Raw genomic sequence first — 25,501 nt, forward strand, 5'->3', positions numbered from 1 at the left:
GTTCCAGCTACTCAGGAGGCTGAGGCAGGAAAATCCCTTGAACCCGGGAGGAGGCTGCAGTGAGCCGAGACCACGCCACCACACTCCAACCTGGGCGGCAGAGCAAGGCTCCGACTCAAAAGTAAATACATAAATAAATAAAATAAAATCACATCGTAAGAGCTCTCCCTGCCCTGTTTTTGGGTAAGGTTCAGACTTAAACTCCGACATCGGCCTTTACAAGACGCACAGACCTGAGGCGCCTCACGAGGTAACCAGCAGGTAAATGGAGCGCGCTCCACCCACCCGCCACTAGGGGTCCCAGCGGTCAAGGGGGTGGAATGCGGGCGTCCAACGCGAAGGCATTCAGCTCGCAAGCCTTGCCACAGGCGCGGGCTTCGCTACCGGAAAAGTCCCGGTCGGATTCCGGAAGCCAGCCACGCGCTCCGCGCAGGCGCAAACTGCTCCAAAAGTAGGCGTCGCTCACCGGGAGTCCCGATTCCTGCGTCACCAGCCCGCGCCGAAGTCGGAAGTGCGCTCAGGGCGCTGTTTCTTCTGTCTTTCTGGACCTGAGCAAGCGCTGTTTTATGCGTCATCATCCCGCGCAGACACAGGAAGTGCTACACGGAGCGAGCCCCTGTCCTTGTCCTGAGTTCTGGGCCGGAGGTCGGCTATTATATCATCATTACGCGCCAACACAGGAAGTGACGATACTTCTGGCGCGCGCCGGTTGCTGTTTCTTCTCTGGCTTGGGGACCGGCGGCGGCGGCGGCAGCGGCGGCGGCGTAGGGGTGAGTTCCGACTGGGCGGACCAGGTGTGGGAGCGCGACGAGAACTGCACATCCAGGTCTTTCTTCCGAGCAGGCCTCGGAGCGGGGCGGACCTGGGCCCAGGGGCGAGCGACACCCTCGCTTCCGCGGACAGTCTCATCCCGCACGGAGCTTTGGGTGGTGGAGGCGGCGGGTCCAAACGCTGTCTGGAGCCAACGTCTGCCAGGCCGAACCTCAAGTGTGCAGGGCTGAACCCGAGGAAATAGCCCAGTGCCCGGGTCAGGTGGCCTTGTTCGCGAGCACATCTCAGAGCGTCTCCCTGGTCTCAAGGTGCAGCTGTCCAGTGTGCTAGTGGCTTCCCATAGTCCAAGTGGTCTTCCTAGCAGATTCTGACAGTAAAAGCAGTGTTTGATGAGTGGCAGGTCCTGAGTTAAGAGCCTTTAAACGGATGATCTTTAATCCGCGATCGATCCTATCACGTAGGTGTTGTTATTCTGGTTGTACAGAAGACTAAACTGAGGTGAATTACGTTACCCAAGACCATACAAGAATGACAGAAACGAGATTTGATTTCAAGCGGTCATTTTTCAGAACCCATCACTCTTTTTTGTCGCCCATGCTGCAGTGCAGTGGCTGTTCACAAGCGCCCTTCAGCCTGGAACTCCTGGGCTCAATCGGTCTCCCATCTCAGCTTGCAGAGTATATGGGACTACAGGCGCTCGCCACCTTGCCTGGCTTACAACTTATCCTTCTTCTTGTTTTTTTTTTTTTTTTTTTCTTTTTTCTTTTTGAGACAGGGTCTTTCTGGAGTGCAGTGACGCGACCTCGGCTCACTGGAACCTCCGCCTTTCGGATTCAAGCGATTCTCCTGCCTCAGCCTCCCGAGTAGCTGGGATTCCAGGCACCCGCCACCACGCCCAGCTAAGTTTTATATTTTTAGTAGAGACAGGTTTTTCTCCGTGTTGGCCAGGCTGGTCTTGACCTCCTGACCTTGTGATCCACCCGCCTCAGCCTAGAACTTACCTTTTTTTTTTTTTTTTTTAACCAAGTCTTACTTTGTTATCCAGGCTGGAGTGCAGTGGCGCAATCTTGGCTCATTGCAGCCTTGACCTCTCTGATTCAAGTGATCCTCTTGCCTCTAGCAGCCTCCTTTCTGTAGCTATGAATACAGGCACGCGCCACCACACTGGGCTAACTTTTGTATTTTTTGTAGAGACGAGGTTTTACCATGTTGCCCGGGCTGGTCTTGAACTCCTGAGCTCCAGCAATCCACCCGCCTCGGCCTCCCAAAGTGCTAGGGTTACCGTCTTGAGCCACTGCGCCGGGCACAACGTCTTATTCTTAATGAGGATTTATTCTGAATCCCTCAAAAGTGACTAGGTTCAAGTGTTCACAAACAACAGAGCACCATAGCTTGTTGTGTCCTGATGCAGGCTGAATTATTTTTCTTTTTGCAGTGTTTTAACTCAAATGGGTGATGAAAAGGACTCTTGGAAAGTGAAAACTTTAGATGAAATTCTTCAGGAAAAGAAACGAAGGAAGGAACAAGAGGAGAAAGCAGAGATAAAACGCTTAAAAAATGTAAGCCATATTTTTTAAGTAAGTGGTTTTCTTAAAGGAGATTTAATTTCTTTGCCCTCATTTTTCCATTAGAACAACGCTTCTTCGGTGAAGTTCTTTTGTACTTCCAAATGTCGCAGGTGAGCCCAAAATCTATTCTAAAAATTAACAAAAACATTCAAATATTCAGTTGACATTAAAGGCAGATTTAACACACTAAAGCTGTGTCTAGATTGAGCATACATGGAGAATAAAATATTTTGAATGTTAAGTCATTAGCAAAACTGGACTAATTTTTCTCATTTCATTATTAGTATATTCATAATACTATCTCTAAGTATTTTTAATATAGTGGGAACTTGCCTTGAAATTAATATAAATATTTTACATCTTTCTTGGTTTGCATAGTAATGTACTTAGGAAACCTTTTTAGTAATTTGGTAAGAGGCATTTGCAAAGTACCTCTTTTGCTGAGATCTTTAGCAGCATCATTTGGGATGTTTGTGAGTACAGGCATACCTTGTTGTATTGCACTTCACTTTATTATGCTTCACAGATATTGAAATTTTTCCAAATTAAAGGTTTGTAGCAACTCTGCATTGAGCATTTTTCCAGTAGCATGTGCTCACTTTGTTAGCTTTTTTTTTGTTTTTGAGACGGAGTCTCGTACTGTCGCCAGGGCTGGGTTCATGCCATTCTCCTGCAGCTGGGACTACAGGGGCCCACCAACGTGCCAAGCTAATTTTTTGTATTTTTTAGTAGAGATGGGATCTCACCGTGTCAGCCAGGATGGTCTTAATCTCCTGACCTTGTGATCCACCTGTCTCGGCCTCCCAAAGTGCTGGGATTACAACAGGCAGGAGCCTCCACGCCCGGCCTTTTTTGTTTGTTTTTGAGGCAGAGTCTTGCTCCATTGCCCAGGCTGGAGTGCAGTGGCATGATCTCAGTTCACTGCCACCTCCGCCTCCTGGGTTCAGGCAATTCTCCTGTCTCAGCCTCCCAAGCTGGGACTACAGGCACCAGCCACCACGCTCGGCTAATTTTTGTATTTTTAATAGAGACGGGCTTTTCACCTTGTTGGTCAGGCTGATCTCGAACTCCTGACCTCAGGTGATTCACCTGCCTCAGCCTCCCAAAGTGCTGGGATTACAGGCGTGAGCCACCGTGCCCGGCCTAAACCAAACTTTTATATGCGTTGGGAAACCAAAAAATTTGTGTGACTCACTTTATTGTGGTGTTCTGGAGCCAAACCCAAAATATCTCCAAGGGATGCCTGTACCATATGAGGCATCACAAAGTATTTGGTTTGCAAGATACGCCTTAAGATTCATTTTTGGCTCATATAAGCAACTAACATACTTGGCATAGAGTCTAATGCTCCTTGTCATATATGCTGTTTTTTAATTTCTCATCTCAGGTTTCAGATTACAGAGAGTTGTAATTTTAATGTGATGAGAGTTGAATGAAAGTTTGTTTGTTTGTTTGTTTTTTTCCCTGAGACGGAGTCTAACTCTGTTGCCCAGGCTGGAGTGCAGTGGTGTGATCTCGGGTCACTGCAACGTCCGCCTCCCGGGTTCAAGCGGTTCCTATCACTACGCCCAGCTAATTTTTGTATTTTTAGTAGAGACGGGGTTTCACTGTGTTGTCCAGGGTGGTCTCGAGCTCTTGACCTCGTGATCCACCTGCCGGGGCCTCCCAAATTGCTGGGATGACAAGCGTGAGCCACCGCACCCGGCCAAAACTTCTTTATATTTTATAACACTGGCTCATTCAGAGTATATATGAAAGTTTGTTCTTGGATGTTGCCCAGGTTTGATTATCATTAAAAATACTTTATGAAGAAAAAAAATTGATAAAGAAAATGATTAACTTTGTCTTTGCTTCGTAGTCTGATGACCGCGATTCCAAGCGGGATTCCCTTGAGGAGGGGGAGCTGAGAGACCACCGCATGGAGATCACCATAAGGAACTCCCCGTACAGAAGAGAAGACTCCATGGAAGACAGGTGAGCGGATGCACACATGTGCAAGACGGAGCTGTACACAGCCCTGGCCTGGCCGGCCCTTCCTAGGGTTACTGTGACAACTGCGTGCTGTTGTAAATATTAAGGTTTACTCTTTCCTAGGGTTACTGTGACAACTGCGTGCTATTGTAAATATTAAGGTTTGCTCTTTCCTAGGGTTACTGTGACAGGGTGTGCTGTTGTAACTGTTAAGGTTTACTCTTTCCTAGGGTTACTGTGACAGCGTGTGCTGTTGTAACTACTGAGGTTTACTCTTTCCTAGGGTTACTGTGACAGGGCGTGCTGGTGTAACTATTGAGGCTTACTCTTTCCTAGGGTTACTGTGACATAGCGTAACTATTGAGGTTTTTATGTCACAGTTGTGACTGACTCTCAAGTGTTGTCTGTGGCCCTCCTCCCCCTTGCCCCTTCTTCCTGTAAAGAACTTTGCCATGTGTTACACTGATTAATAAAATTTACTATATAGGATTTTGCACAGGCCAGGTGTGGTGGCTCACACTTGTAATCTCAGCACTTTCGGAGGCCAAGGCGGGCTGATCAGCTGAGGTCAGGAGTTTGAGACCAGTCTAGCCAACATGGTGGCTAGACTTTCCTTTTCCCGTTTCCCGTTTCCTTTCCTTTTCCCGTTTTAAAAGGAAAAAAAGGCCAGGCGCGGTGGCTCACGCCTGTAATCCCAGCACTTTGGGAGGCCAAGGCGGGCGGATCACAAGGTCAGGAGATGGAGACCATCCTGGCTAACACAGTGAAACCCCGTCTCTACTAAAAATACAGAAAATTAGCCGGGCGTGGTGGCGGGAGCCTTTAGTCCCAGCTACTCAGGAGGCTGAGGCAAGAGAATGGCGTGAACCCAGGAGGCGGAGCTTGCAGTGAGACAAGATCATGCCACTGCACCCCAGCCTGGGCGACAGAGCAAGACCCCACCTCAAAAAAAGAAAAAAAAAAAGAAAAAAAAAGATTTTGCACAAATAAAGTAGAATGCTGAAAGATACCTGAGGAGGGCCGCTGATGAGAAATGTTCATACTGGCCGGACGCGGCGGCTCACACCTGCAATCCCAGCACTTTGGGAGGCCGAGGCAGGCAGATCACTTCAGCCCAGGAGTTCAAGACCAGCCTGGGCAACATAGGGAGACCTCGTCTGTACACAAAATAAAAAAAGAAGAAGATGAGAAAAACCAAGTGAGTTTTCCTGCCATAGCCAGGTGCCCCTCATGTTCATCATCAAGGTTTTCAGGGCCTAGATAGAGACACGGAAATGGATGAGACTGGGGTAACAGAGCAAGACCCTGTGTGGAAAAAAAAGAAAATGTTCTTCTTGAGACCTCTGTGTTCCGACGTTTCTTCCTGTGCCGTGAACTGTTTCTCGTTTGTTTTTTTCTCATATCTAGCTCCTCTCCGTCATCAGGTATTAGCAATTAAATAACAATTAAATAGCAATTAAATAGCAATTAAATAGTAATTAAATGGTAATTAAATAGTAATTAAAGGAAACCCAGCCAGAAATTATGGCAGAATGGTTTTCCTGAGAAGCTTAAGGTGTGAATTTTCCCAGAATTTTGGTGATACAGAAATCAGCTCAAGATACTGTTAAATGACCCTTTGAGATTATGAAGATTGTTTTGTTGTTGTTGTTGTTGTTGCTTTGACACAGAGTCTTACACTGTCGCCCAGCCTGGAGTGTACTGGCATGATCTCGGCTCACTGCAACCTCCAGCTCCTGGGTTCAAGTGAGTCTCCTGCCTCAGACTCCTGAGTAGCTGGGATTACAGGCATGTGCCACCACGCTCGGGTAATTGTGTGTGTGTGTGTGTCTGTGTGTTTTTAGTGGAGACGGGATTTCACTATGTGGTCACACTGGTCTTGAACTCCTAACCTCAGGTGATCTGCCTGCCTCAGCCTCCCAAAGTGCTGGGATTACTGGCGTGAGCCACTGCACCCAGCCAAAATTGTAGGATCTTTTAACAGATTTATTGGGGAATAAATAACATAAAATGAGCTGCCCTTGTTTAAATATGATGTGAATGGCTGGGTGCGGTAGCTCGCGCCTGTAATCCCAGCACTTTGAGAGGCTGAGGTGGGTGGATCACCTGAGGTCAGGAGTTCAAGATCAGCCTGGCCAACATGGTGAAAGCCTGTCTCTACTACAAACACAAAAATTAGCCTGGCATGGTGGTGTACACCTGTAGTGCCAGCTACTCAGGAGGCTGAGGCAGGAGAATTGCTTGAACCTGGGAGGCAAAGATTGCAATGAGCCAAGATTGTGCCTCTGCACTCTAGCCTGGGGGAAAGAGCAAGATTCTATCTGAAAAAAATAAAACTAAAGCCGGGTGCGGTGGCTCACACCTGTAATCGCAGCACTTTGGGAGGCTGAGGTGGGTGGATCATGAGGTCACAAGTTTGAGACCAGCCTGACCAATATGATGAAACCCCGTCTCTACTAAAAATACAAAAATTAGCTGGGTGTGGTGGCGCACACCTGTAATCCCAGCTACTTCTAAGGCGGAGGCAGGAGAATTCCTTGAACCTGGGATGGGAAGGAGAGGTTGCAGTGAGCTGAGATTTTGCCACTGCATTCCAGCCTGGGCAACAGAGCAAGACTCTGTCTCAAAAAAATAAATACAGGCCGGGCATGGTGGCTCACACCTGTAATCTCAGCACTTTGGGAGGCTGAGGCAGGCAGATCACAAGGTCAAGAGATGGAGACCATCCTGGCTAACATGGTGAAACTCTGTCTCTACTAAAAATACAAAAAAAATTAGCCGGGCATGATGGCAGCCGCCTGTAATCCCAGCTACTCAGGAGGCTGAGGCAGGAGAATGGCGTGAACCCAGGAGGTGGAGCTTGCAATGAGCCGAGATCTCGCCACTGCCCTCCAGCCTGGGCGACAGAGAGAGACTCCATCTCAAAAAATAAATAAAAAATAAAAATGAATACATAAAATAAAATAAATAAGATGTGATGTATTTTTACACGCCCATGAAACTGTCACCACAGTCAAGCCAGTGAACCTGCCCCTCACCCCCTGCAGGTCCTCTGAGAGGCATTTCGTTCCATCTGCACAAAACATTGATTTCTTACATTTTTCATCTGAATCTTGAGACGCCTAAGCCGGGCGCAGTGGCTCACGCCTGTAATCCCAGCACTTTGGGAGACCAAGGCGGGCAGATCACGAGGTCAGGAGATCGAGACCATCCTGGCTAACATGGTAAAACCCCGTCTCTACTAAAAATACAAAAATTAGCCGGGCATGGTGGCGGGCGCCTGTAGTCCCAGCTACTCGGGAGGCTGAGGCAGGAGAATGGCATGAACCTGGGAAGGTGGAGATTGCAGTGAGCCGAGATCACGCCACTATACTCCAGCCTAGGCAACAGGGTGAGACTCCGTCTAAAAAAAAGAAGAAAAAAGAAAAAAAAGATGCCTAAAGTTGGAGAATTAATGTAATTTTTTAAATGATGTTTCAGCTTCGTTCCTATCTAAATCATGCATTTTTCTGGGTTGAAGAAACCTCATAATAGCCTGATGCTTCTTTGCGCTTTCTCAAGCATGATGCAGTGCTGTTGTGTTTTATTTCAGAGGAGAAGAAGATGATTCTTTGGCCATCAAACCACCCCAGCAAATGTCTCGGAAAGAAAAAGCTCATCACAGAAAAGATGAAAAGAGAAAAGAGAAACGTAGGCATCGTAGCCATTCAGCAGAAGGGGGTACAGAAGCATTTACTTTCTTTGACATCATGTTTAAGTGTGGTTTCTTTCCTGTTCCTTCTCTTCTGCCTTCTCCAGAGCACCACTGAAAACCAGAGAAAGCACACTCTAGCTGAAAGCATGCATGTGTCACAGACCATTCAGAAGGGCTATAGAGAGAATACTCTAGCTGAAAGCATGCGTGCATCACAGACCATTCAGAAGGGCTATAGAGAGAATACTCTAGCTGAAAGCGTGTGTGCATCACAGACCGATCAGAGGGGCTATAGAGAGAATACTCTAGCTGAAAGCGTGCGTGCGTCACAGACCGAAAACCAGAGAGAGCAAACTGTAGCTGAAAGCGTGTGTGTGTCATTCAGAATGGCTAGTCCATTTTTCTTCTGGGGTTTTCTCTCCCCCATTATATTGTTTGGGAGCAGTTTGTTTACATTTAAAATGACCTTAATTCAACAAGTATAGGAGAAAAACACACCCCAAAATGGGTATTTGGTCAAGTCCAAAGAATGGGTTTGGCTTGAGCAGTTTGATCTCATACCAACATCAGGAGGTTCTTACAGGTGTTAGGAAAGTCGGACCTGGAGCCTGATTTAAATCTCCTTATTATAAATACACTTGATTAATTAATGTGGCTTCATTGCACAGTGTAGAAGCCCACCGATAGCAAAGCTTTGTTCTGTAGTCTTTATGAAGAGTGATTTTTTATTATAAAACTAATGTTTTACTTATAGTTTATTCAGTATAGAAAATTTTTAAAAGACGAATATTACAATTCTGCTCTTCTGTGATAGCAGAATTGTTTTTCTTTTTTCTTCTTTCTTCATAATTAGACGCTTAGTGCAGATAGTTTTCTATTTTCAAAGTTTTTTATTTAACATAAAATCATAATTATTCGACTGGGTGCAGTGGCCCACACCTGTAATCCCAGCACTTTGGGAGGACAAGGATGGAGGATCACTTGAGCCCAGGAGTTCAAGACCAGCCTGGCCAATATAGCGAGACCCTGTCTCTTTAAAAAAAAAGGCCGGGCGCGGTGGCTCACGCCTGTAATCCCCGCACTTTGGGAGGCCGAGGCGGGCAGATCACGAGGTAAGGAGATCAAGACCATCCTGGCTAACACGGTGGAACCCCGTCTCTACTAAAAAGACAAACAATTAGCCGGGTGTAGTGGTAGGCGCCTGTAGCCCCAGCTACTCTGGAGGCTGAGGCAGGAGAATGGCGTGAACCCGGGAGGCGGAGCTTGCAGTGAGCCGAGATTGCGCCACTGCACTCCAGCCTGGGCAACAGAGCAAGACTCCGTCTCAAAAAAAAAATAAAAAGAAAAACTAGGATTACTTAACGTTAACATCATTATTTAAATATTTATTTAAATATTTAGTGTTTTTGATTTAATTTCTTTTTTTTTTTTTGGAGACTGGAGTCTCGCTTGTCGCCCAGGCTGGAGTGCAGTGGCAAGATCTCGGCTCACTGCAAATTCCGTCTCCCGGGTTCACGCCATTCTCCTGCCTCAGACTTCTGAGTAGCTTGGACTACAGGTGCCTGCCACCACACCCGGCTAATTTTTTGTATTTTTAGTAGAGATGGGGTTTCACCATGTTAGCCAGGATGGTCTCGATCGCCTGACCTCGTTATCTGCCCGCCTCGGCCTCCCAGAGTGCTGGGATTACAGGCGTGAGCCACCGTGCCCGGCCTTAATTTCATTTTCATGTGGGGTTTTTTTGTTTGGTTTTTTTTTTTTTTGCCCAGGCTGGAGTGCAGTGGCATGATCGGCTCACTGCAACCTCTGCCTCCTGGGTTCAAGCAATTCTTCTGCCTCAGCCTCGCTTAGTAGCTGGGATTACAGGTGCCTGCCACCACGCCCAGCTAATTTTTGTATTTTTAGTAGAGACGGGGTTTCACCATGTTGGCCAGGATGGTCTTGAACTCCTGACCTCTGGTGATCTGCCCGCCTCAGCCTCCCAAAGTGCTGGGATTACAGGCGTGAGCCACCATGCCCGGCTTAATGTGAAATTTTTGAAGTGAGGTTTCTTTGCATGACACTTTATTTCTTATTAGGGAAGCATGCTAGAGTTAAAGAAAAAGAAAGAGAGCACGAACGTCGGAAACGACATCGAGAAGAACAGGATAAAGCTCGCCGGGAATGGGAAAGACAGAAGAGAAGGGAGATGGCAAGGGAGCATTCCAGGAGAGAAAGGTGAGTGGGCTGGGTCAGTTGAGGACTTATGAAAGGGCTGTGGTGGTGTGTACCATCATAACAATGAAGAAGAATTTGGCAATAGAAGTCACATTTGAGCCAGGTGTGGTGGCTCACGCCTGTAATCCCAGCACTTTGGGAGGCCGAGATGGGCGGATCACGAGGTGAGGAGATGGAGACCATCCTGGCTAGCATGGTGAAACCCAGTCTCTACTAAAAAAAAATACAAAAAATTAGCCAGGCATGGTAGCGGGCACCTGTAGTCCCAGCTAGCTACTCAGGAGGCTGAGGCAGGAGAATGGCGTGAACCCGGGAGCTGGAGCTTGCAGTGAGCCGAGATTGCACCACTGCACTCCAGCCTGGGCGACAGAGCGAGACTCCATCTCAAAAAAAAAAAAAAAAAAAAGTCACATTTGGTTCAGAAGTGTTAGACATGGAAACAGCACAGTGAACACTGGATGAGGCTGACCAAGAGAACTGTCCTGAGGGAGTGAGTTTTTACTGCTTCTGGAAGTAAGAACGGGCGTGATTTGATTGATGGAAGACAATGAAGAGATCAGAAATCTGCACATCCAGCCAGGCGCAGTGGCTCACGCCTGGAATCCCAGCACTTTAGGAGGCTGAGTTGGGAGGATCCCTTGAGCCTGGGAGGTCAAGGCTGCAGTAAGCTGTGATCGCGCTACTGCACTCCAGCCTCGTTGACAGAGTGAGACTCTGTCTCAAAAAAAAGAAGAAGGGAGATCCCAAAAACCTTGAAACAGTCTGGAAATCGGGACACTGGACTCCTAGGACTCCTGGCCATTAGTCTGTATATTCATTCCCCTTTATAAGCCAGATTCCCAAGAAAGAACATCGGTGTAGCCCCAGATCTGTTCTGTGAACCAGGAAAAAGGCTATAGGCCAGGTGCGAGCAGGCCCATCTCTGCCTTCAGAGCGAGTCCACAGAAAGCTTTCGAGCTGCTCCAGGAACAGAGGAGTCTGAAGTGGAAGGGCGTGTGCAGCGATGTTTGCCAGCAGCCAGGGCTGGGTGCACAGCATGTAAAGATGATGAGAGGGCGCTGGTTCTTGTTGATGCCTAAGGATGTGGGAGACACTGAGGCCCAGGGGTCAAGGTCCAGACTGCTGTGGAGTGAGCAAGGTTTCAGTTGGCCTAGTTCCTGTTAGTGTGTGAAACATTCATGTATGCCATGCCCTGTGCCAGACACCGAGTGTGCCTTGTCCCACGAGAGTAGAGCTTGGGATAGAAGTGGAGGTTGGTAGATGAAATTTGGGCTGTCATATTGATTTCCCAGAAGGTAAAGACAGAAGAGTGAAGGAGCAAAAAGTGTTGGGGGCAGACTTCTGGGTAGGGCCGATTCAGATCAGCCAATCCAGAACTGGGTGTGGTAGCATATGCTACTTGGGAGGCTAAGGCCAGAGGACCGCATGAGGCCAGCCTGGGCAACGTAGGGAGACCTTGTCTCTGACAAGAAGGAAACTGATAAGGATAATCTGAGAAGCACTGATGCTTGGAAAACTGCTGAGCTGTGGGTGAAAGCAGTAAGAATCTGACCTTCTGGCCTGAGAGGTGCTCCCTTTACTGCTTCCACTCTGCGCTTGGGAAGCACGGAGGTTCCGCTGGGCCAGGGCAGCTGCAGGACCTGCAGTTTCCTTGCTGCCTTGGAAGGGGTTACTCTGTTTACAGCAGTGGGTGGTGGCCTTGCCTACCAGCATCCTCAGTGGAGGGAAGAAGAAAAGGCCAAGAGGTCTGCTAGAATGAAGTACAGTGTGGTTGGGAACAGCTGTGATCTAGCCAAAGACGTGCAGCAGAGACTGGAGAGAGCTCGAGCCGCCACCCACTTCTGACCAGCCTGAGGATGCAGCTGTGTGCAAGGACCTAGCAGAAAATAGAAGCCGCCGCAGATGCGAATGAAGCCTGAACGTTCAATGTGCTCCCTGTCCACACACATCCGTGGGCCAAGGAAGCCTTACTGTGGCTCGAGGTATCTGAGCCCAGCCTCTTTCCAGTGCTGGCTAATTGCTAAGCTGTGCAGACACGGTGGTGACCCCTAGGAAGCCAAGGCTGAAAATTAAAATAGGCATGTGGGAAAGAACGGCGTGGCCACGAGCTGTGAGGGAGATGAATTTCACGGACAACCAGACAGGCCTCGGTGGTAACAACGAAAGGGAAAACTTAGAATCCAGAATTGCTACAAATGTATTATCTAAAATACAAAGAAGTATGACAGTGTGACCCGTATTGAGGAAGAACATCATCAGTAGAAACTGTCTTGAGTGTCCAGATGTTGAATTTAGTAAAGGCTTGGAAACAACTTGTGGATGGAGCAGTAGAAATTATCCATTATGAAGAACAGAGAGAAAAAAACAAGAAAAATGAACAGAGCCTCAGAAACCCGTGGTAGAACATCTGCTGTACCAAAACACGTCGAATGGGGGTTCCAGGAGAGAGGAAAGATATTTTTTACAATAATGGTTAAAAACTTCCCAAATTTTAATTTAAAAAAAATCTGCACATTCAAGAGCACAGGACGTTTGAACTAGAATAAATACAAAATCACATCATAGTCAAACTGGCAAAGGTCAAAGAGAGAATGTTGAAAGGCATCAGAGAAGAATGACCCATCCCATGAAAGGGGAGCTTCAATACCGCCAGCCACTGATTTCTTAGAAACAATGGAGGCCAGAAGGCAGTGGAGTGGCATACTCAAGCTGCTCAAAGAGAAGAACCGTCAGCCAGGAATCAAAACCGTTCTACACAAGTGAAAGGGAACGAAAGACATTCCCTGAGAAGCAGAGACTGGTGGGATTCATTGTTGGCGAGACCTGCCTTAAAGGAAATACTAAAGGAAAGCCTTCAAGTTGAATGGAAATGACACCAGATAGTAACTTGAATCCTCAGGAAGGCAGGACAGGCACTGCAGATAGCAAGTGTAGGTTGACGTCAATATCCTATAAATATCTCTCCTCACATCTTAGGTTTTACTGGAACTACGATTGTATAAAATAATTACACTGTGTTGTCGTGGTATAGAACATACATGGACTGCACAGAGAAGAGAGGGAATGAAGCTGTATTATAACAGTTTTAAATTTTACTGGAATTGAGCTAGTATTGTGAGGAATATTGTGATCCCTAGAGCAACCACTTAGAAACAACTTTTTAAAAAGTACAAATAACAAATTAAAATGGTATGCTAAACATATGTAATTTAAAATCAAAAAGGGAAGAATAAAAAGGACACAGAACAAAGCGAGAAGAGTAAATCCAACTGTACATGTAATTCTATGACATGTGAAAGGTCTCTGTGCCCCAAACAGACGGGGCAGATTATCAGATAGAAAAACAAGATCTAACTGTATGCTGTCTGCTAGAGAACGGGAAAAGACGCAGCCTACAAACATCAGCTCTCACAGGAGAGCTTGAATGGCTGTACTCATACCAGACAAAACAGATGTTAAGAAATATTAGAAACCAGCCTGGCCAACATGGTGAAACCCCGTCTCTACTAAAAATACAAAAATCATCTGGGTGTGGTGGCACACACCTGTAATCCCAGGTACTCGGGAGGCTCAGGTATGAGAATCACTTGAACTCGTGAGATGGAGGTTGCAGTGAGCCGAGATTGCGCCACTGCACTCCAGCCTGGGCGACAGACCAAGACCTTGTCTCAAAAAAAAAAAAAAAAAGCTAGAAACAAGAAGGAGCAAGGACTTTACAGCCACAAAAAGGCCAATACAGCAGGAAGACACAGCAATGATACATGTGAATGCATCTAACCACAGAGCCCAGAATCCATGAAGCAAACACTGATCGAATGGAAATAAATGGATCATTTATTAATTAGAATTGGAAATGGCAGCCAGGCGCGGTGGCTTGGGCCTGTAAACCCAGCACTTTGGGAGGCCGAGGTGGGCAAATGATCTGAGGTCAGGAGTTCGAGACCAGCCTGGCCAACATAGTAAAACCCTGTCTCTACTAAAAATACAAAAATTAGCCAAGCGTGCTGGCGGGCGTCTGTAACCCCAGCTACTCGGGAGGCTGAGGCAGGAGAATCGCTTGAACCTGGGGGGCAGAGGTTGCAGTGAGCCGAGATTGCGCCATTGCACTACAAAAGAATTAAATTAGAAATTAACAACAGAAAGAAACCTGGGGAAATCTTCAAATGTTAGAAAATTTAACAACACAATTCTGAAAAACTCATGGCTCATAGAAATAATTATAAGGAAAACAGAAAATATCTTGAACTAAATAAAAATGAAAACAATGTGGCCGGGCACGGTGGCTCATGCCTGTAATCCCAGCACTTTGAAAAGCCGAGGCAGGCGGATCACGAGGTCAGGAGATTGAGACCATCCTGGCCAACATGGTGAAACCCTCGTCTCTACTAAAAATACAAAAATTAGCTGGGAGTGGTGGCGCACGCCTGTAATCCCAGCTACTTCAGAGGCTGAGGCAGGAGAATCGCTCGAACCCTGGAGGCAGAGGTTGCAGTGAGCCGATATCATGCCACTGCACTCCAGCCTGGGGGACAGATAGAGACTCCGTCTCAAAAAAATAAAATAAAATAATAAAATAAAACTTCATGGATTGAACTACATAGAAGACCAGTTTACAAATTTGGACAAAAACGCGATAAGCAAGCTTTCTGTTTAGGGGGAATGATGGCGTGTGCCTCCTGCAGGGACCGCTTGGAGCAGTTAGAAAGGAAGCGGGAGCGGGAGCGCAAGATGCGGGAGCAGCAGAAGGAGCAGCGGGAGCAGAAGGAGCGCGAGCGGCGGGCGGAGGAGCGGCGCAAGGAGCGAGAGGCCCGCAGGGAAGGTAGGCGGCGCGGTGGGCAGCTGTGCTCGGCGGGACGGACGCGTGTCTGCTGCTGCCCCCTGGTGTTGGGCACTTGCTTTCACAGGCGGGTGCTTGGTTCCTGCGCTTGCTTTTCGCCCCTGCCTTTTTTTTTTTTTTTTTTTTTTTTTCTTTTTGGAGACGGATTTTTGCTCTTGTCCCCCGGGCTGGAGTGCGGTGGCGCGATCTCGGCTCACTGCAACCTCAGCCTCCCGAGTAGCAGGGATTACAGGAACCCGCCACTATGTTCAGCTAATTTTTAAATATTTTTAGTAGAGACAGGGTTTCACCATGTCAGCCAGAATGGTCTCGATCTCCTGGTCTCGTGATCCACCCGCCTCGGCCTCCCAAAGTGCTGCGATTACAGGCGTGAGCCAACGCGCCTGGCCAATACGAGCTTTTATAGTCACCCACGTCCTCGCCTTAATGGAGATCTTTATTTCTTCACCCAGCTTCCGGTTTCTGTCTGGCGTCCTTTCCTCACACCCCACACAACTCCCTGGAGCTTATTCTTCAAGGCAGGTCTAGGTCTAGTAGTAATGAACTCCCTCTGCTTTTGTTTATCTGGGAATATCCTCATTTCTCTCTCACCTTTGAAGGAAAGTTTGCTGGATACGTGGTTCTTGGTTGACAATTTTGTTGTTGTTGTTTTGAGACAGAGTCTTGTTCTGTTCCCCAGGCTGGAGTGCAGTGGAGCGATCATAGCTCACTGCAACCTTGAACTCCTGGGCACAAGTAATCTTCCCACCTCAGCCTCCCGCGTAGCTGGGACCTACAGGCGTAGCGTGTCCCGCCACACCCGGCTCATTTTTCAGTAGAAACAAGGTGTCCCTGTATTGCCCAGGCTGGTCTTGAATTCCTGGGCTTAAGGAACCCTCATGCCTAGCTGACAGTTTTTCCTTTTCACTTGGAATATTTCAGCACATTGTCTTCTGGCCTCCAAAGTTTCTGATGAGAAATCTGATGATCTTATTGAGGATCCCTTGGATACTTTAATCTGATGATCTGATTGAGGATCCCTTGGATGCTTTAATCTGATGACCTGATTGAGGATCCCTCGGATGCTTTAATCTGATGATCTTATTGAGGATCCCTTGGATGCTTTAATCTGATGACCTGATTGAGGATCCCTTGGATGCTTTAATCTGATGATCTTATTGAGGATCCCTTGGATGCTTTAATCTGACGACCTGATTGAGGATCCCTTGGATGCTTTGAAGATTCTCTTTGCCTTTGGCTTTCAACCGTTTAATAATGGGTTTTCCTGTGGGTCTCTTGATTTCATTCTACCTGGAGCTCATTGAGCCTCTCTAATGTTTATATTCATGGTTTTCATCCAATGTGGGGGTTTAAGGAATTCTTCAGATACCCTCTCTGCTCCTCTCCTCCCTCCTGGGCTCCCACAGATCTGTTGGGGTCCCCGAGGCTGCTCAGCACTGCTCACTTTTCTTCAGTCTCTTCTGCTTTCTTTTCCTCAGACGATGTGATTTTATTGTTGTGTCTTCAGGCTCACCGATTATTTCTTCTGCCTGCTCACATCTGCCTGTGAGTTTCTGTTGTGAATATTTACTTTTTAGTGTCTATTGTGAGCATGTACTTATTAGCTCTGGAATTTCTCTCTGGTTTCTTGTTGGATCTTCTGTCTCTGTTGATATTTCCGTCATGTTCACGTGTCATTTTCTTGACTTTCTCCACATCTTCCTTTCGTTCTCTGAGGAACTGAAGGGTAAGACAGTCCCTAAAGTCTTCGTCTGGGACATCTACCGTCAGATGATTTTCAGGAACCGTGTCTGTTGGCTTTTTTTTCCCTCTGAATGGGACATACTGTCCTGTTTCTTTGTTTCTCTTGTGTTTTTCTTAGTCAAAAAAATGGACATTTGAATCTCATGATGTGACTCTTCCTGGTCCCTACTCAAGGGTGTGCACTTGTTGTTTCGGTTGTGCTGGGCTGTGTCTGTGGGGTCGGCCTGTTGTGGAAACTCGGGGTCTTCACGGGTCTTTTCTGAGCCTGAGCCTTTCCCTGGTCATGTGCAGCCACTTTTTAACGTTCCCATCAATACAGTTGTTTTTATTTATTTATGTATTTATTTGTATTTTATTTTTTTATTTTTTGAGACGGAGTCTCACTCTGTCACCCAGGCTGGAGTGCAGTGGCGTGATCTCGGCTCACTTCAAACTCCACCTCCCAGGTTCACACCATTCTCCTGCCTCAGCCTCCCGAGTAGCTGGGACTACAGGTGCCCGCCACCACGCCCGGCTAATTTTTTGTATTTTTAGTAGAGTCGGGGTTTCACTGTGTTAGCCAGGATGGTCTCGATCTCCTGACCTCGTGATCCGCCCGCCTCGGCCTCCCAAAGTGCTAGGATTACAGGCATAAGCCACTGTGCCCGGCCAATACAGTTGTTTTTAATGTTCTTGTCCTGAAGTGTCTGCCTCCTAAAGGGGGAAAACGGAGAAATGAAGGGGGCAAAGGGGGACGTGGTGCTTATGCCCTGGAAGTACCTTCAGCTTGGGAGTGGCCGTGGCTGCTGCCTCTTCATGCCTCTGGGGTGGGACACGCAGTCATCACACTGACCTCGGGTGTGTGTGTCCGTCTGCCCACCTGGGTCCGGCGAGCTGCATGCAGGCTGCTGCCTGCCACAGCGGGGAATGAAGTGGGAGGCACTAATGTGTGAAGCGGTGACGTTGATTAATGAATCACAATTTACTCTCCAAGATTTCCCCTGAAGTTGCAAACCTTCAATAGACTCCAGAGCACCTCCGTAGTTGCACAGGACTGATCCTGTGATGCAATTGTTGTCTAGGTGGGGAGACTGATTCCCAGTGCTTCCTACTCCATCTTTCCAGAATCTTCTCCCGCCCCTTCCTTTTTGACCAGTGAAGATTAGTCTAGAAGGTCCACCTGGGTCCTTGGGCTCACGGCCTCCAGGTTGGAGCTTTTTCTCCCTGGGCTTCCTGGCCTCTGACCCCGATGCTGTCAGCGCCCTGTGCACGCTGTGGGTGTGTCTGCCAGGAGCGGGTGTGGGAGACGAGGCAGCTGTGCCGGGTGGGGGCCTTTTGAGGAAGGCAGTGTTGCTAGTGCCGTCTCCCTCTCTGCCCTGCGCGCCAGTGTCTGCACATCACCGAACGATGAGAGAGGACTACAGCGACAAAGTGAAAGCCAGCCACTGGAGTCGCAGCCCGCCTCGGCCGCCGCGGGAGCGGTTCGAGTTGGGAGACAGCCGGAAGCCAGGTGAGGCCAGGCCGGCGCCTGCGCAGAAGCCTGCACAGTGTGAGTCTTTCCTGGGGGATGTTTGGCGTAAGGTGTAAGATTCATTTAAAGCCCAGCTAAGTAACTGCTTCAGAAGAAAGTGAGAGATGTGCTGGCTGAAGTCCTCTCGTGTCGTGAGAGGGACTGTGAGTGTCTGTGTGCGGCCAGGACACAGGACGTGTGTTTATCCGCTGGGACATTCGCCACTGGCCCCGTTAGAGAAGTGGCTTCCAGCATCTGTGGATGAGCTGGTTTCATACCAAGCAAAGTTAATCATTATGTGAAAGGCACTAGTTTTGGGGTGGTGGTAGCTTGTTCGTTTAAAAACATTTCCCCAAATTCACCTTTAACGGTTTATTTCATAAGTAAAAGAAGAGAAAATGGAAGAAAGAGACCTGCTGTCCGACTTACAGGACATCAGCGACAGCGAGAGGAAGACCAGCTCGGCCGAGTCCTCGTCAGGTACCTGGAACCGCCTGGCCGAGGCCTTGACCACTGCTGCCCAGGAAGGCCCAGGTTCACCCTCTGCTCTGCTGTCTTTCTACAGCGGAGTCAGGCTCAGGTTCTGAGGAGGAAGAGGAGGAGGAGGAAGAGGAGGAGGAGGAAGGGAGCACCAGTGAAGAATCAGAGGAGGAAGAGGAGGAAGAGGAAGAGGAGGAGGAAGAGACTGGCAGCAACTCTGAGGAGGCGTCAGAGCAGTCTGCCGGTGAGGCACCGCGATGACTGTGTGAGGTGTTGTGACTTCACTGTAGTGTTAGAAACTGCAGAGAAATAGCTGGCAGGCGGGGGAGTTGAAACTCCCTTCTATCTAGGACTTTCTCGGGACACCTCCACATCGATTCTTTTTGTTTGTTTTTTTTGAGACGGAATCTTGCTCTGTTGCCCAGGCTGGAGTGCAGTGGCATGATCTCGGCTCACTGCAACCTCTGCCTCCTGGGTTCAAGTGATCCTCCTGCCTCAGCCTCCCAAGTAGCTGGGACTACAGGTGTGCGCCACCACGTCCGGATAATTTTTGTATTTTTAGTCGAGACGGGGTTTCACCACGTTGGCCAGGATGGTCTCGAACTCCTGACCTCAGGTGATCCACCCGCCTCGGCCTCCCAAAGTGCTGGGATTACAGGCGTGAGCCACCGCGCCCGGCCTCCATATCCATTCTTGGGAACACTTGTTGCTTAGCTGAAGTGGAGCCCGCATCCTGCCTGTGGCAGCACTCACCCCGGTGCCCGTCTGAGCAGACGCCTCCTTTCTCTTGCAGAAGAAGTAAGTGAGGAAGAAATGAGTGAAGATGAAGAACGAGAAAATGAAAACCACCTCTTGGTTGGTAAGAGCCTCCCTGGAGACAGAGCCCCTTCCTTGTCTGTCTCCGAGTGCAGCAGCCCTCTCTTAAGACAGCCGGTCCTGCGAGGCGTGGGGCATGCCAGGGGCTGGGAGGCCGCCTAATTCGTTGGCCGCTCCAGGCTGTGCCGGTGGGGCCCGCATTCCTCAGCGAGGCACAGTGCTGAGCAAGGGCGTCCTGAGTGCCCAGCAGGGCCGAGGAGCTGGGAAGCCCAGGCCCAGTTCCCCACGGGGGAGGCCCGTCAGATGGTGGCTCCGGGCCTGTCCCTGCAGAGCAGAGGCCTGGCCTGGCCTCTGGCAGACAGTGAGGTTATGTCCTCAGCCTGGGGGACGTGGATGTGGGCTTGTCCCCCACATGACACTGCACGCCTCCTCCCAGCTCAGCATCCGGGCCCTGTCTCAGCCGAGCCTGCCAGCACTCCTAGGCCTCGGTGCCCTGTGTCCAGGGCGTGAGAGCCCAGCACCAGCACCTCCCAGCGGGACACGGGGCAGCCCTGCCACGCGCTTGAAGCCCCTGGGGCAGGAGGAGGTTCGTGATCCTTGCTTCTTTCTAGCTTCGTAATTAGGTTCAACTTTTCCAGTTCCAGAGTCACGGTTCGACCGAGATTCCGGGGAGAGTGAAGAAGCAGAGGAAGAAGTGGGTGAGGGGACGCCGCAGAGCAGCGCCCTGACAGAGGGCGACTATGTGCCCGACTCCCCCGCCCTGTCGCCCATCGAGCTCAAGCAGGAGCTGCCCAAGTACCTGCCGGCCCTGCAGGTCAGGCCCTCCCCTCGCCCCGAGCCGCTGTCCGCATTGGCAATCGGAGTTACCACAGGGACTGAGCGAAGCCTGGCCCCCTGTTGGCGTCTGTCGCCTCACAGGGCTTCTGGGCCCACTGGGGAAGTGAGGGGCGGGCACAGCCACTGTCCCCTCGTGCTTCTAGGTCCTGCCTCTTTCTGGTGCTGGATGGAACTGGGTGGACAGGGAGGTGCCCACGGGGCTGCTCTGCGGCTTGAAAGGCAGGCAGCCTGGGTGTGCAGCTGCAGTGCTGTCACTGCTGCCCGAGCTGCGTCCTCCTCCGCACTGGAGACCAGTGCCCTCCACTTGACCCCTGCGTGGGCGGGTTATGTAGGCACCAAGGCCTTGTTACCGGCATCTGTGCAGGGCCTGGATGGAGGGGTGGCTACGGGAGTCAGTGTAGATGTCTGCCCAGAAGCCTTTTGCTTAGGCAGCTATCAATAAGGCAGGATATTGTTGGGAGCGATTTGGAAGGGACAAGCCTGAGAAGGTGCCAGTGGCCTCAGGGGCCTGGGAGACCGGCAGGGACTCGGCCCCCTCCTTGGTGCCTGTGGGTGGAGAGGTTCTCTCTGGCACATGCAGGAGGTCTCTGTCAACTGCCGTATGCATTGTAAGCGCCTCTGCCCCTTAGTGCTCCTGAGCGTAGGCGTCGGGCCACAGGCCACCCCGAGTACGTGACATCCGGCCCTGGGCACTGGCCCCAAGGTACACTCAGGGGGAGGTGTCCTGGCATGGGGCATCATGCTGCACCTGGCAGGTAGTGCCCGTCCTCAGTGTCATCCTGGTACAAGCAGGGGACACATCCAGTTTGACAGAGAGACTCTCAGGATGCCCTTTTTTTTGGAGACTGGGTCTGTGTCTGTCACCCAGGCTGGAGTGGAGTGGCTTAATCATAGCTCACTGCAGCCTCCACCTCCCAGGCTCAAACAATCCTCCCATCTCAGTCTCCTGAGTAGCTGGAACTACGGGCGCAAGCCACCATGCCTGGCTAATTTTTTTATTTTGTAGAAAAGAGTTTTGGCCGGGCACAGTGGCTCACGCCTGTAATCCCAGCACTTTGGGAGGCCGAGGCGGTGTGTGGATCAGAGGTCAGGAGTTCAAGACCAGCCTGGCCAATATGGTGAAATCGGGTCTCTACTAAAAATACAAAAATTAGCCTGGCGTGGTGGTGTGTACCTATAATCCCAGCTACTAGGGAGGCTAAGGCAGGAGAATCGCCTGAACCCAGAAGGTGGAGGTTGCAGTGAGCCGAGATCTCACCATTGCACTCCAGCCTGGGTGACAGAGCGAGACTCCGTCTCAAAAAAAAAAAAAGAAAAAAGAAAACAGAGTCTTGCTATGTTGGCCAGGCTGGTCTTGAACTCCTGGGCTCACTCAATCCTCCTGCCTTGCCCTCCCAAAGTGCTGGAATTACAGGCCTGAGCCCTTGCAGCTGGCTGGGATGGCCTTTTGTTCACACTGGTTTTGTTTGATAATAAAGTGTCAGATGGTTTTGCAAGGAAAGAGACTTTGAAAGAACTGAGCTGCTCCCGGCCTCACCTCCAGCCCAGTCCCAAGGCTCTGCCCTGCACCTGCCCCATGCCGGGTGTGCTGTGCCTGTGGACGCAGCCGCCCTCCCTCCAGCTGGCATGGCCACTGAGACCTCACATAGGTGCTTCCTTCCCAGGGCTGCCGGAGCGTCGAGGAGTTTCAGTGCCTGAACAGGATCGAGGAGGGCACCTATGGAGTGGTCTACAGAGCAAAAGACAAGAAAACAGGTGGGTGGGGTCCCGGTTCACCCCACAAAGGCAGGGGAAGTGGGCCAGGGGCTGGCTGCCCGAGAGCTGCGACTGCACCAGGTCCCGCCTCACCTGAGCAGCTACTGGAGGGAGGTTGGACCCCTCAGCGCCTCTAGAAGCCAGAGGTCAGCCTGGCCCTGGGGCTTTGCCACTTCCTTGCGGTAGCAGGCGGCCTGCCCCACTGAGCCCAGGCCCAGCGCGGAGTGGTCTGTGCCGGGGCTGGTCTGCAGGTTTGCGTTCCCAGCGTCCCGCCCAAGCAGGTGTGTGAGCCGGGAACTCTGTTGGGAGTCGGCCACTGGGATCCCAGGTGAGGCCGGCTCTGTTGGGGAAGTCGATGAATCGGCGTGGCCACTGGGATCCCAGGTGGCTGTAGGTGGCTGTGAGTGTCCGTGGTGTGTTGAGAGTGGGAAGCCGTGGGTGTTGCCCAGACCTCAGCTGGGGCGTTCTACTGGTGCCCACGTGCCCCCACCTAGAACGAGACCCCCCTCCGTGAAATGCTGGCGCTTTGGGCACTGCCTGCGGTCGTCACTGAACGAGTCCACTGTTGGGTACCGTGATTTTAAGAATGCCTCTCAGTGCCGTCTATATTTTCTTCCCAGATGAAATTGTGGCTCTAAAGCGGCTGAAGATGGAGAAGGAGAAGGAGGGCTTCCCGATCACGTCGCTGAGGGAGATCAACACCATCCTCAAGGCCCAGCATCCCAACATCGTCACCGTTAGAGTGAGCATGGCCCCACCACGCCTGGCCCCCGGTGGAAGGCTTTTCCGACAGGGCCCCGTGCTGTCCTGGGGCCGGGTGCTTCCTACACTCCCCTGCGCTTAGTGGAGCCCTTCACAGACCACACAGAAGCAAGCATTTGCCTCCCGGGTGGCACCGGAGGTCCTTACTGTCCCTCAGCATCTGCGCCCGGGTGCAGGGGTGGGCGGGGGCCTGGAGGTGCCCAGCACCCACAGAGCCGTGCCCTGCAGGAGATCGTGGTGGGCAGCAACATGGACAAGATCTACATCGTGATGAACTACGTGGAGCACGACCTCAAGAGCCTCATGGAGACTATGAAACAGCCCTTCCTGCCAGGTACAGCCGCGCCCCGGGGGCCTCTCTGCGCACAAGTGGGGGCAGTGTCCTGGTCACCCCCGCGGTGACACTGCTGCAGGGAGGGCCAGCTGCATCCGCAGGGAAAGCCCTGAGAAGCCTCTGTTGCTGCCGAGGCGAGTGGGCCACCCTGAGTGCCCTGGGCTGGGGGTGGCCGGGTCCACATGGAAGCCTCCCTCCCTCCCAGGGGAGGTGAAGACCCTGATGATCCAGCTGCTGCGGGGGGTGAAGCACCTGCACGACAACTGGATCCTGCACCGTGACCTCAAGACGTCCAACCTGCTGCTGAGCCACGCCGGCATCCTCAAGGTGAGCCCCCCTCCAAGTGGCCCACCCCAGGGTGACCTGCGCGGGCCCACCTACAGCCGCCCATCTGTCATTGCAGGTGGGTGACTTCGGGCTGGCACGGGAGTACGGATCCCCTCTGAAGGCCTACACCCCGGTCGTGGTGACCCTGTGGTACCGCGCCCCAGAGCTGCTGCTTGGTGCCAAGGTGAGTCCTGGGCATCTGAGAGCCTCCCTTGTCCCCCACACAGCCTCCCACAGCTTCGCGGGCCCTGGCCCTCCTGAACGCCTCTCCTGGCCTCTTAGGAATACTCCACAGCTGTGGACATGTGGTCAGTGGGCTGCATCTTCGGGGAGCTGCTGACTCAGAAGCCTCTGTTCCCCGGGAAGTCGGAAATCGATCAGATCAACAAAGTGTTTAAGGTGGGTCTGGGCTCTGCTGCAGGTGCGCTGTGGATTTCAGAGGAGCTGCAGGAATGGGGCTGCGGGGCGCACAGGTGCTGGATTGAGATGTGGACCAGGGCCACTAAGAGCCCTCCTGGTGGCTTCTTTGCCAGGACACAGGTGCCAACACCGTGGGCCACTTGGCATGGCTGTTGAAGCACCTCTGTCTTTCAGGATCTGGGGACCCCCAGTGAGAAAATTTGGCCTGGCTACAGTGAGCTCCCAGCAGTGAAGAAGATGACCTTCAGCGAGCACCCCTACAACAACCTCCGCAAGCGCTTCGGGGCTCTGCTCTCAGACCAGGGCTTCGACCTCATGAACAAGTGAGCCCAGTGCAGCCGGGCGGTGGGAGGTCCCGAGCCATAGCGGTGGCTTCCCGGTCCCAGGCCTACCTGCTGTCTCACCACCTTCCAGAACTGCTCTGGTGCCTGGCATCCCATGCCCTGAGCCCCGTCCCAACATAGCCCATCTTTGGGGTACCCAGTGGAGCACACGAGCGCCTCCTGGGCCTCTGGCCCTCTCCCCCCAGGTTCCTGACCTACTTCCCCGGGAGGAGGATCAGCGCGGAGGACGGCCTCAAGCACGAGTATTTCCGCGAGACCCCCCTGCCCATCGACCCCTCCATGTTCCCCACGTGGCCCGCCAAGAGTGAGCAGCAGCGTGTGAAGCGGGGCACCAGCCCAAGGCCCCCTGAGGGAGGCCTGGGCTACAGCCAGCTGGTGAGGGGCCTGGCGGGTGAGGCGTGCCCACAGGTGGGGCTGGCTTGGGCAGGGTCCTCACGGTAGCCGACTCGTCCCAGGGCGACGACGACCTGAAGGAGACGGGCTTCCACCTTACCACCACGAACCAGGGGGCCTCCGCCGCGGGCCCCGGCTTCAGCCTCAAGTTCTGAAGGTCGGAGTGGACCCGTCATGGGGCGAACTCAGCCGGGACCGCAGGCGCGGCTACTGCGGCTGGAGCTGCGATGAGACTCGGAACTCCTCGTCTTACTTTGTGCTCCATGTTCTGTTTTTGTATTTTGGTTTGTAAATTTGTAGAATTAAATCTTTTTCCTTGTTGTGGAGGAAAGAGCTGTGTTGTCTCTGTGAGTTGCCCAGGGAGGAGAGGGTCGGCATTTGTGGGTGCCCACGTGGGGCAGCACAAACCTCCACACACCCTCTCCCACTCTCGACATGCACGGGGCTGGCTGGGCCGTGATTTGGAAAGGAACTGGTGGGGGCCGGGTCGATGGTTTAATCTTTGGAGCTGGAGACCTGTTTCTGTGTTGGGATGAGCGATGCCTTCTTGCCCCAACCTGCTCGTCCAGACCAGCCCTGTCCACACAGGCCCCCGGCCCCCAACCCCCAGCTCCAGGTGTGCCAGCAGACTCAGCAGGTTTTTATACAAGGTTGTTATGAGCTTTAAAATGTATTAAAATATTCTTCGAGGAAAGCTCCCCGTGTCGTCCTTTCAGTGGCCCGGGACCATGTGTGGGAGGGGA

The 25,501-nt window shown here is 51.3% G+C and overlaps 2 protein-coding genes across 15 annotated transcripts in view; both read left to right on the forward strand.

Annotated features, from left to right (window-relative positions):
- Nucleotides 1–2,200, forward strand: part of LOC103889342 (solute carrier family 35 member E2B) — a 41,416-nt gene extending 39,216 nt beyond the window's left edge. For both annotated transcript variants that reach the window (XM_054557782.2, XM_054557781.2), the window contains one exon: nucleotides 1,547–2,200. In XM_054557782.2, the coding sequence (XP_054413757.1) occupies nucleotides 1,547–1,567 (21 nt within the window). In that variant the 3' untranslated portion in view covers nucleotides 1,568–2,200. The remainder of the gene's footprint in view (nucleotides 1–1,546) is intronic.
- LOC100440455 (cyclin-dependent kinase 11B) lies at nucleotides 448–25,089 on the forward strand. 13 transcript variants are annotated; one of them, XM_054557608.2, is made up of 20 exons: nucleotides 448–770; nucleotides 2,207–2,330; nucleotides 4,198–4,313; nucleotides 7,903–8,030; nucleotides 10,083–10,221; nucleotides 14,904–15,040; nucleotides 18,168–18,329; nucleotides 18,675–18,770; nucleotides 18,856–19,014; nucleotides 19,564–19,629; nucleotides 20,225–20,400; nucleotides 22,088–22,178; nucleotides 22,799–22,920; nucleotides 23,169–23,274; nucleotides 23,480–23,601; nucleotides 23,678–23,785; nucleotides 23,884–24,000; nucleotides 24,196–24,344; nucleotides 24,551–24,740; nucleotides 24,821–25,089. In XM_054557608.2, the coding sequence occupies exons 2-20, from the start codon at nucleotides 2,220–2,222 to the stop codon at nucleotides 24,911–24,913; spliced, it is 2,388 nt and encodes a 795-aa protein (XP_054413583.1). In that variant the 5' UTR covers nucleotides 448–770; nucleotides 2,207–2,219; the 3' UTR covers nucleotides 24,914–25,089. The 13 variants fall into 13 exon arrangements, with proteins under 13 accessions (XP_054413583.1, XP_054413591.1, XP_054413587.1 ...); XM_054557616.2 differs by having other exon boundaries at nucleotides 18,168–18,290; XM_054557612.2 differs by having other exon boundaries at nucleotides 466–770; nucleotides 7,903–8,000.
- Nucleotides 25,090–25,501: the final 412 nt, after the last annotated feature.

Source organism: Pongo abelii, chromosome 1, assembly GCF_028885655.2.
Source record: "Pongo abelii isolate AG06213 chromosome 1, NHGRI_mPonAbe1-v2.0_pri, whole genome shotgun sequence".
NCBI lineage: Eukaryota > Metazoa > Chordata > Mammalia > Primates > Hominidae > Pongo > Pongo abelii.